The 11,509-nt window shown below is 37.2% G+C and overlaps 1 protein-coding gene across 1 annotated transcript; it reads left to right on the top strand.

Moving 5' to 3' along the window:
- Positions 1 to 1,521: 1,521 nt before the first annotated feature.
- LOC126756427 (uncharacterized) lies at positions 1,522 to 2,385 on the top strand. Its single transcript, XM_050469497.1, has one exon. The coding sequence runs from the start codon at positions 1,522 to 1,524 to the stop codon at positions 2,383 to 2,385; it is 864 nt and encodes a 287-aa protein (XP_050325454.1).
- The last annotated feature ends 9,124 nt before the right edge of the window (positions 2,386 to 11,509 follow it).

The raw sequence follows: 11,509 nt of genomic DNA, 5'->3' as shown, positions 1-11,509 counted from the left end.
GCAAACAAATTTGAATTTCAAATTCTTGAATTTAGATTTATTTCATCGCATAAAATTGCAAAATCGAGGGAGATTTTGCAAGAAAGGCCTCCGTAATGACCTTCTGCAGGAATAAACGAATAACTGTGCAAATTTTTACGTCTTTCCGTGCTATGTTCGGACGTTCAGCGAGTACGTAACGAAATAGCTTTTTAATTTTTTATGAGTAAATGGCAAACAATATGCCACATAAAATTTTAACTATAATAAAATATTTCAGAAACTCCACAAAGTTGGCTTTCGAACTTGCCAGCTGCACGCTTTTGCCGCTAGACCACTCTTCGTTGCGGCAAGTTGACCTATCGCTCGCAACAGTGTGCAAGAAATGTTAATTGTTATTTTGGCTTAATTTTTATGCGCTTTTTAATAATTTTCCAACACAATTTTCTCGGTGCGAGCCACTAATGGTTTCTACCGACTTTTTCACACCTAACAACTTTTCATCGTCGCATAAAGTGCGTACGAGTGTTGCCACTGCTGCTGTTGTGATTTTAATTTTTGGCATTGTTTGGCTGATAGCTCACACAGCTGGAGAACGTACATACCCGCATGCATACATAACAACGTGCATAGCTATATGTACGAACTAAATTTACTTCAGCTGAAAATAAACCGTATGCAGCAAGCGAAGCTGCGTTTAAGTCCAAGACGAAAGACTGAAGCGCGAAACCTGCAGAACCAGTCTTCATTCGCTTTGGCAATACCTCCGCCACTGTTGTTGTTGCTGTTGCCAACGCTGTCACTACCGCTAGCACTTTGACACTGACAATGCTTGTGTCGGCAGTGAAAAGAGCAACAGCAGCACAACCTCTGCAACAACAGCCGAAGCCGATGGCAGCAACAACAAGCCAGCGGCAGCAAAAAGAAATGCGAAATGCTATAATGGACAAATACTACGAGTATTTGGCTGCTGGCAGCTTTGTTATTTCGCTGTTGCCATATGGAGAGTATGTGCTTACGCTACCGTTGCGGTTGTTTGGCTGTTCGACTGCTTTGGTGTTGCTGGTATGGGGCAGGCGCTCACTCTTACTGCCTTGTTTCTGCTGCTGCTGACGCTGCCGCTGCAATTGCGCCTTTTGTGGCTGCGTCTGCCATGTGCGACTGGCAATGGCTTGGCGCGCGCAGCTGGCGTCGCTGAAGAAGAGTGTAGACGCTATATAAATTGTTGAGACTATTGGAAAATTGTATCATTTCATCCTTTCACGTCTAAACGGCAACACAACCCGAGCAACGACATAAGTGGTAGAGCGGTGCGCTTTTTTCGTACGATCCCGTTATTGTTGTGTGTGGATTGATTAATATCGTTTAGTTTATTACGAACCAAAAAAAGAATTGGAGTCAAAAGAGAAAGTGCATTCAACGAAAAGTGTGCAAGTTCAAAGGTTAAGTTCAGAGTTTCGAAAAATCGAAAGCCAAAAGTTACGCAAAAAAGTCAAAAAGGACTTAAAAACATAAACAAATATAACAAAAGTGTTTGCAAAAATGTCACAAATTAAAGCAGTTATCGGTGTCTTGTGTTTGATCACAGTTGCTGCCGCACTTCCCGCCGAGGAGACACGCGGTCATGCGCGCAATGCAGTTAGCGGGGACAATGACATCATGGATAGCATCTACAGCGATTGCTTGCGAAAGGATTCGGTGTCTTGTGTCAAATATAAGCTCTTCAATTTCGTCGACAAAGTGCTCTCCGCTCGCGAGCAGTTCTCGCTGACCGAAGGTGTGACGGTGGTGCGTTCGCCCGATGCGCCTGCCACCGAAGCTGCACGCTCCATCTCTGGCGACGAATCATTCGAGTCGTTGGCACTCAACCGCATTTCAAGCTTCTTAAATACCCACACCATTAAGGTCGAATTGAAGGGTGCGGATATTGTTCAAGCGGTCAGCTCTACTGGACGTGCGCTCGAAGATGTATCCGAATCATTGTTCGGAGGTAATGACGATCCCAACGCACCCGAAGAGAGCCGTGGCAAGAAGAAGAAGGCTGCTAAAATTTTGGGCCCCATTCTTGCTTTGGTCGCATTGAAAGCCGCCGCCCTGTTGCCACTCTTGTTGGGCGCAATCGCTTTAATCGCCGGCAAGGCTCTGCTCATCGGTAAAATCGCCTTGGTGTTGTCCGCTGTGATTGGTCTGAAGAAACTACTGTCTCAAGAGAAACATGTCACCTACGAAGTGGTCGCCCACCCACATCACAGCGCATCTCACTCCGTCAGTCACGACTCGTACGGCAGCGGCTACAGCGCCGACGCCGGTTCGTCTGGCTCATACGGCAGCTCCGGCCATGGTGGCTGGGGACGCTCACTCGATGCACAAGACTTGGCTTATGCTGCCCAAAAGCCACAAGCATAAGTTGTTTGTAGTTAAGGGGAGGAGTAAGGGACTTTACAATGACATTTGGCAGGGGAATAATTTGGAGTTTAAAATCCCAACGACAAACACATCAACGATTAGCACGAAATTCGGACCAGTGGACAGGCAATACGATTGGCAGCAAGCAGCAAAAAAGATTTGAAAAAGCCGCTCTAAACTTTCGGCGTGTACGCATGCGATCGTTGGGAAAAGCGCAGCTGCCAAGATCGATGCCCAACTAGACACAACGAGAACGAAAGCCACAAGACACAAAATTTAACAAAACAAATCTTAATTATATTAATTTATTTGCTAATTAATTTATTTAATTTATTACATACTATTACTTCCATTAAAAAGATACAAAATCGAAACGACTCGTAGCCTTGACCTTTTGGATCAGTGGATACACGAAGTAAATATATTGAAAATTAATACATAAATACTCTAAAGAAAAGCATATATATAAAAGAGTTTATTGAAACCCTAAAAAACTACGTGTGTGCACTTAACTTAAATTAATTACATATTTTTATACATATTTAATCTACAAAATAATTTATTTATTTTGTTTTAGTAATTTTTCTTTTAAGCTAAAGCTAAATCACAAACTGTTTAAGATTATGTAAAAATTAGCAGACAAAATGAGAGACGAAGTCGGTACCTTAATATATTTATAAAATTTTTCACCCTTTTTGCACAGCAGGCATAACTAACACTTAGCAGTGCTTAAAGGGAGTTGCTTTTAGCGTTTAGGTTGTTTGCGCGGCGGCTCTTTGTGCGCTGACCTGTGCTGATTGGCTGGCAAGACGGCGAGCAGCAGATCAACTAGCTTAACACCTGCGGCAGCGAATACTTACTAGCTACACATTAACACGCACTTACTACACATTATAGCTCACTAAGTGCGACTAACTGTTTTTAACTTCACCTTTCTTTCACTTGCAGCTCAAATTCTTAAGGCTCGAGTACTGGCCTCCCCAGTAAGCTTGCACCGCAACTTCTATTTTCTAGAATCACACGTACTTTAACACTTTAACTTTCATATTTTTCCAACACTTTCTTCATTTCCATTCTTCATATCTAATCTACTCTCACTTAACGCACTTTCAGCTAAGCTCACTTCTCAAACGAACATTGACTACTGCACCTCTTCGCTCATTACTGCAACGCACACACAACTGAGAACTCATTTTCGATACTTACTCAATTCTCACTCACTTATTTTTCTCTCGCCTCCATAGAGGCTCTGTCATGCTATCCTTTAAAACTACTATCTGAGACTGTTCTTGCCACACTTAAGCTACGCTTTAATACTTCGTAATATATCTTTAGCTTTCTCTTGTACAAATCGCTTTACTATTCTTACTTTAGCTCTCACTCTTACAAATCTATGTACAATCTCTACATATAATTTTATTAATTATAATTCTAATTTTTCAGTTAAAATTCTAGTCTTACGTATAAACATACAAACACACTTATAAAATGCGTGAGTTTGGAATGAAAAATCCATTTCTTTTTTAACTCTATAATACAAATACTTGAAATAGAAATACTCAATATGCTTTAAGTACTACATCTAATTTCATAATCCTATGCACAAACTCAACTCAATATTCTAAAACTCTGGATTTCTTTTTTTTCACTTCACGTTCCTATACTTCTGCTTTGACTGCTATACATTATAAAGGAGTTCATAGTTTCGATCAAAATCGCCATAACTTGCCATAGGTTTCGAACTAAACTGCCCCCTCACATTTTCACATTTCTTCCCATTTTCTAACACTCAACTTATATCTCACTCAAACTCTTTCGCTATGTGTTCCTTCATACTACCGAAAAACTATACAAAACTTTTAACCATATTCATTTATATTATCTTCTTCCACTTCTACCACCATTCTTTACATATAAACGCTCAGGCCACTCAGCCTCTTTCGTTACATTTCTCGAATATACTCAAACTTCATTTTCCTAATTTCATAAATCTTATTCTCATATCTTTTCTTCTACTAACCAGCACTCACTACTTAAAAATTATATTGACTATAACTGCTATATACTACCTCTCTTGCTCTACTTCGTTTCAAGCTGCTCTCACTACTAAATTTCAAATTTTCTTACACTTTTACTCTTGCGCACACTTCCTATACTACTATCTCTTTCGCTCAGCTTCTGAGTGAGTCACTTATTACTTCATTAAGCGCTCATTTACTCAATGAGCACTAATAAATATCCACAAGCTACACAATAAATATAACGATAGTCATTTAAGTATTTATTGATTTCATTTTTATCTATTTAAATGAGTCTACTTTATATGTATAATACATCTACATATATACCTAAATATATATTTAACATATATATATAAAATGAGATAAATGAAGTAGTCCTTTTCAAGCGTAATGTAAAACGAACTGTAAATGTTAAAATGCTATAAACCAACAAAGAATATCTGATGTATTCGTAAATATGTTGAGAGCACACACTAAAATCTCAAAAAAAAAAAAAATAGATGATACAAAATATTATAGAAAGCAAACTGTACAATTAGTATTTGTATTTAAATTATTAATGTCACGTTGTCATGCATGCATTTCATTCAAATATGAATAAAAACCCCAAAAAAAATTAAAAATTAAAATAAAAATTTGATTCACGATCATTTGAGATGAACGTTTAGTAGAAGATATTTTGAGTGTGATATTTGAGGATTTGACGGCACGAGTGAGTGAGTTTCAAGACTGAGTATTAATTTTTTTAATTACAAATGGCTAAGAAGCCATTACAATATTACATGAATGAAAACAGTTAACTAACTGCAATTTTCTAGCTCTAGAAAGGTGGAAAAAAGCTTTTTTGACAAATGGAATACCTCCGTAAAAGTGCGGCTTATAATTTCTGTTAGACTCTGTTCTGTTCAGTAACCTTTCGAAATTTAGCGAAAAGCCTTTACTGAGTATAATGCTTTGCTTTCAATGTTATTATAAAACCCATTCAACCGATTTCTTTGCGCCTTTAGGTCTGTTTATATCCAAATCAAAAATTAAGTAAATGTCGCTATTCTCTAAGCCATCTGCGGAGAATGATGCAAATTCAGCGCATATTTAGCAAAGAAACGGTACCCAAATGAGTAATTATAATATTTTTAATACTTTCACCAGCTCTTATGACGAACAGAAACTAGTTTCGTGAAAGTAATATTTCAATTAATATTTTTTTAATTATTCGATGAACAAAAGTAGCTTTAAATATTTATAATTAACCTTTGTCTGTGGGAAATCGTGAAAGTGCAGCTTAAAAATAATATATGATAATTAAATAAGCTGACTACTGATTGTCTGCAGCCACCTGAACTATGAATTTCACATGTATTCGTAGCATTATGCAATTTCTCTGCATATATTTCCATATATGCTTGTCAAACCGAATAAGCAACGGCGCTGTCAGTATCACACTTTCATCTAATGAAAGTGTTGGAATTTCTTGAGCAGCATTGAAAATCTAATTAAAATTTCAAATATTGCGGTGAAATTTGGCTAAACAAACAAACAAGTTTAAGGGCTTATGTAAATATAGTACACACTGCACAGATACAAATCAAAATGAAAGCATAGCTTTGAACTAGTAAGCGCTTAGCTACATTTGAGTGCCATAATTTCTAGCCTTTGTTTCAAAAAAAAAAAAGCAGTAAAGAAATCGTTCGAAAGTTCCGCTGTTTATAATGAGTTATGCGAATGCTATTTCACTTCGACAATAACTATTTAGTAAAGCAGTTGACAATGTGGCTAAACCGAAGATGCTTTTGTAATGCAAATGCCGGAGTAAAGCTCCGCGACATCTACTTGACTTGACTCGATTTCACTTTTCACAATTCCAAGAGGTATTTAATTAAAATATTTATGGATAAAAATGTGCAGACTAATGGAAATAAATGCCAATCATGGACACCTATACAAACATAGAGACGTATATGTGATTAAGCGCATTCGAGTCTTCAAAAACAAAAAAAAAAAAAAAACAATAACAAACCAAATCACGTTGACCAACTCTGAAGCACCTGTTGACCAGTGTGTAATGAATAGACCATGAGTAAACAAATGTTGTGTGTATACACGTATATAATACTTTACACACATAAGAAGTAGTAATACAGGCATGTTTACGTCTGTAAGCTTTCGTGTTGGTAGTGAAAGTAAACGCTAAATGTTGTGAGATATGAGCTTAAATTGATATGTTTGTAACAGATGTATGATAAATTAAGTGGGTCGGAACATTTAGAAGCTAGCAAAACACCAAGTTTTTGAATTTATATTTTTAAAATAAAACACACTGTAGACAATTCGCTCATAGAGTATATTTAGGTGCGTATCTGAGAGTGTCTTTGATGATCGAATCAATCAAAAATGTTGAAAAATGGTGAAGGAATCCATGTGACTGTGAAACCACAGTAGCAGTGGTAGTCTCAGTTGAGACCGTTACTTAACTGTAATTCTTAACTATAAATAAACGCAATGTCGTTTACTCTATATGAAAATGAATACTGGAAATGATGCTTGAACTTTGAAATTGAGTTTCAACGCAAAATGTGCACATGTTTCTTAATGAAAAGTACAAAAATCAATATTATTATTCTGTCGAATATATATTTTGTTTTGAATTTTACTTTTTAATTTTTTTATTTTTTAAGAAATATTAATAGTAAATAAAGCGGGTTTCATTACAGAGTAAGGAAACCAGCTCCGTAAAATCCAGAAAAGGTTATGTCCAACCTGGGGCAATGTCACCTAGGTCGATTGAGAAGTATAGCAACATTACCAGTTAGATCTTTTTCCTAACGAAAGTCATTATAAAAGCAGCAAAATATTTTCAAAATTCGATGAGTTAATTAAATTATTATCGGTCAGTCACTCAATAAAAGGCTACCCGAGGTTGAATATTTTAATGTATTATTAATCAACTAAATGGGTCATCAATAATCGCAAGCTATTCAAAAGAGTAGAAGAAAAAGTTATTCATCTCTTAATATTATTTATATAGCATATTATAATTCATTTACATACAGTAAGTGTGAGAAATTAACGAAAGCAAGTTAAAACCAAATACAAATTCTTAACACCAACCAAAAACATAGAAAATAAAAAGCAAAACAGAACAAAAATTTCACGCATATGTAAAACAAGATACACAACAATTTAGCAAAAAGAACATGCGCACTCAGTCAGTGGGTCGGTATTTATGTCAGCAAATAACACGCTCCCAATGCTGACGCCTTCAGCTTAAGTAGAAAGACAGACTGGGTGCTGTAAGACTCATACCTCGCTTTTGCTATTTATTGGGCAGTTTAACTATGCTTATTAAGCTTCCTTTCTCATACATTTCTCTACTTGCATACGCAAGAATATTTAGTGAGTTGTTTCGTTTTGTTTCTACTTATATGGTAAATTGTATTTGTAAACATACCTATTTAAATACAAACGTATGCTTTGGTGACAAATAAATTCACCAAAAATTAAATACTATTTATCAAGTATCCCCATATAAGGGTAATGAAACCATATAAGAAAATACAAAAATTTTTAAGAAATGGAATGATAATGATAAATATTTTAGCTACTAAAACTAAATTTTAACTTTATGAGTGTTGTTTGGACAAGGCGACTAACAAATGGTTTCAAGTGCGAGGCTGGCTTTTGTAAAGACAAGAATGGAAACTAGATTACAGACACCAAGAGAACCCTCGAAATCTGGAGGTAAGAAGTGTTCCCTAAATGACGAAACAGTACTGCGCCGAATGAAAAACCAATAATCTATAGTGACAACATTATCGATCCGCCACTCAACCAAGGCAAATTAAAAATAACTTAAGAACAGCAAAGCCGTGGAAGGCAATGAGTTTCCGGCTAAGTTGTTTAGTTCCAGCGCCGAAGACCTGAAAGCACACATTATTGCTAAGCTTTACATTTCCAATGATTGGAATATGAGTGTGCTCTGCACCATCACAAGAAGGGAGACGCCGCATTCTGCGCTGATTATTGCGGGATCAACCTGCTTAATATTGTACATAGAGCTCTTCTGATAGCATTGTGTGTTAAGCCACAATATCAGTGTGAATCCACCATAAACCAGATTTTCACAATACGTCAAATCCTGGAAATGATGGCAGCAATCGACTTTTGACAGCAATGACAGGAGCTACCCAATCGACGCTTTCTTTTATTTTGGTATATCTGCGAAACTCATACTGTAATGCAGAACGTCGTTGAGCACAACCATCAACTCCGTCAAAATACGGCAGGCTCTCTACATGCCGCTCGATACCTGACGGAGTTTTGGACAAGGTGATTCTATCTCGCACACCTTCTTCCATATAGCTGTGCTAACCTGAACCGCAGTTTGAGCAAAGAGAGCGAGACAAAGTGCATGCAAAGCTTCCCCACGACTTAGGAACTACATCGTTACTGTTGGCAGCTATAAATTTGATAACGTAATGACTTTGTAAAATAAATTCCTACATCAATTATTATGAAGATCAAGCGTAGAATAACTCTTACCAACTGGTGAAACTTCAGGATCGGACGACAATTAGGAAATAATTCACTCTCTCAATGCACAAAAATCAGTCTGTAAGTCCTATTATACGGCCCAGAAGCATAGACGATGAGGAACCGAGATGAGAAAGCACTTGAGGCATTCAAGAGAACTATCCTCTGCAATTTCTTTGGAGCCATCTACGTTAGAAGCGAATATCGAAGAAGGTGGAATCACGCACTGTATAGGCTCTACACTGACATGTATTTAAAAATTCCCATATAAATCCAAGGAATGTTCTGGTTAGCTCATGTCGTTCACATGAAAGGTGATGTTTCTCGAAAAGTTCATTTGACCCATGGACGTCCAGACATCCAATGGAAATACTTATGCACTTAGGATGTACAACTGGTGTGATCTCGCAAATAATAGAGGCAACTGGTGAAGTTTGGGATTCTCGGCCCGGACCGACCCACGGTTTAATTGCCAAGAAGAAGAACAGGGCTGTCCTAACCCTGCGTCAAACGAAGCAATAATTAGTCAGCAAACATTCCGTTCATGAAATGTGGGCAATGAACCTAGTGGACGACTAATGGAGACTATTTATGAACGAAGACACCTAAAAGTCCACAAAACGATTTTGGATAACTGTGTAAAGACACTCTAAAGATATGAAAGGAATGACCTAGCCTTAGCGACTTTTAAAATATTCTGAAGTACAACATAAATAGTCCTACTCAAAGGATATGTTCGAATAGTTGGAAGATTGCTATTATCAAAACCAGCTACGGTGAATATTATAATCAAATATTGCGCAAAAAATTAACCCGATACCAACTTTGTATCAGAGGAAACTTGACTGCTATACTTCACTGTTCTGAATTGTTTCCGGAAGCTAATATTGATCTTATAGTACAGCAACTGTTATGGAACATAGTCGAAGATATAACTTATTTTCAACCTCAGCAAATTGCACAGAACTAAGTTGATCTCTGAACTGAAGTGCCCCCCTTAGCTAGATAGTACATCTATCACATTTCTGGGTCTGCAGAATTAGAAAGTTTTAGAAAACAACATCAACCATCACTTCCTAAAAGAGATTTACCGCTTGCTATACTTTTCGATGTAGATTGATTTTTGGATTTTCTCGATGCCATGCGTTATAGATGCATATGCCAGTCTTGCCTAATCAGGCCACATTTTGTGACTAAATATTTGAAAATTAATTGCGTAATTTCCTGAATTACTCGCGTGTTGTATCCCTGGTACGAAGCTCACTCAGAGGTTGTGATAGTCTCAGTTACATATGCCAGTTCCATCTATAAATCATATTTTCTCTAATATATTATATGTATCTATGTATAATTTCATACCTACATATCTGTTATGCACTGATTGCTGTTTTATTCCGCCCTTAAAGTCGCAGATTTCCCTAGACTTTACGTTTTTCCCACGAAATCTTTTTATTTGCCACAATCATTTCGCAAAAAAATATTTCTCGATCGACGCGCTATAATAACTGTTTCAACGCTTTTATTACCCACTTTATATTTTTACTGTCTTATTGCGCCGTTTAACCAGCACAGTTCATAAAGTGATCAAAATGAAAGACTCAAGCAGCAAACCTGATTACAGTGTGGCCTCTGCTGGTCTACTTAATTGCAATTGACAGCGTTTATAACCTCGTAAAGTGCATAGTCTGTTCATGCATTGTTTATTGTGCTATCCTCAAAAGAAAAAATATCTTAGTTGCAACGGCAGGAGTTATGCGTTTGTTGCAATTGTGGGCTTTGGGCTCTGGAGCATAATCAAATCCAATGTTTACAGAAAACGTGACATGCTCTAATAAAACAATGAGACAAGGCTATGAAGAAGTTGCTATTAGGAAAATTGCGTGTATCAACAAACAAATAGGTGCACCAATACACCCACACTTGCATACACATGCACACATACTCGTTTGCAGTGGATGCGGTAAAGGCGTGGGGATCCATGTAAAAGTTAATGACTGTTAAGTTGTCTTTGCCGGCTGGTGACTAGTTTGGCTCAACGCTGTTCGAATAATTTCACTGTCATTGCTGCAAAAATTACGGCATGCAACTTGCAAATAACAACAAAAACTGCAGTAAAAATCGGTCCGAAAGACAAAAGCAATTTTTGTGTTTGCATGTAAGCGACTTTATATATATATATGTATATGTCTGTGTGAATTTTCCTTCACATACGGCTGAAAGTGTGTCAGGAGAACAAAATCATCGACAATGCCGCGTATGCGAAGACTCATGTTAAGTAAACCAATGTAAAGTGGAGTGAAGCGCGGCAACAACAGAACTGTGAACAAAAATAAAAAGCCGCCAGAGCACCCAACTAAAACAACTACAACAGCTGTTTTAAGTCAAACTGGTAAAAAATTTAATTGAAAATGAAGCCAAAGTCAAAAGCGAAATTCTTCGTCGGCAAATTTTTACAAGCTCACTGATTCCGAAGCTTGCTTGAGGCGCCATTGGCGTTGTTGCTTCACATTTGTTTCGCTATGCGCTAGGAAGTGTATGGACCTCTTCTTCAGCTCACTGCTGGCAACAAATTA

Source organism: Bactrocera neohumeralis, chromosome 2, assembly GCF_024586455.1.
Source record: "Bactrocera neohumeralis isolate Rockhampton chromosome 2, APGP_CSIRO_Bneo_wtdbg2-racon-allhic-juicebox.fasta_v2, whole genome shotgun sequence".
In the NCBI taxonomy this organism is placed as follows: Eukaryota; Metazoa; Arthropoda; class Insecta; order Diptera; family Tephritidae; genus Bactrocera; species Bactrocera neohumeralis.
This window is presented reverse-complemented; position numbering and strand designations above follow the sequence as displayed.

Excerpts from the sequence above, each read along its gene's own strand:
- LOC126756427 (XM_050469497.1), top strand. The coding sequence starts at position 1,522 with ATGTCACAAATTAAAGCAGTTATCGGTGTCTTGTGTTTGATCACAGTT.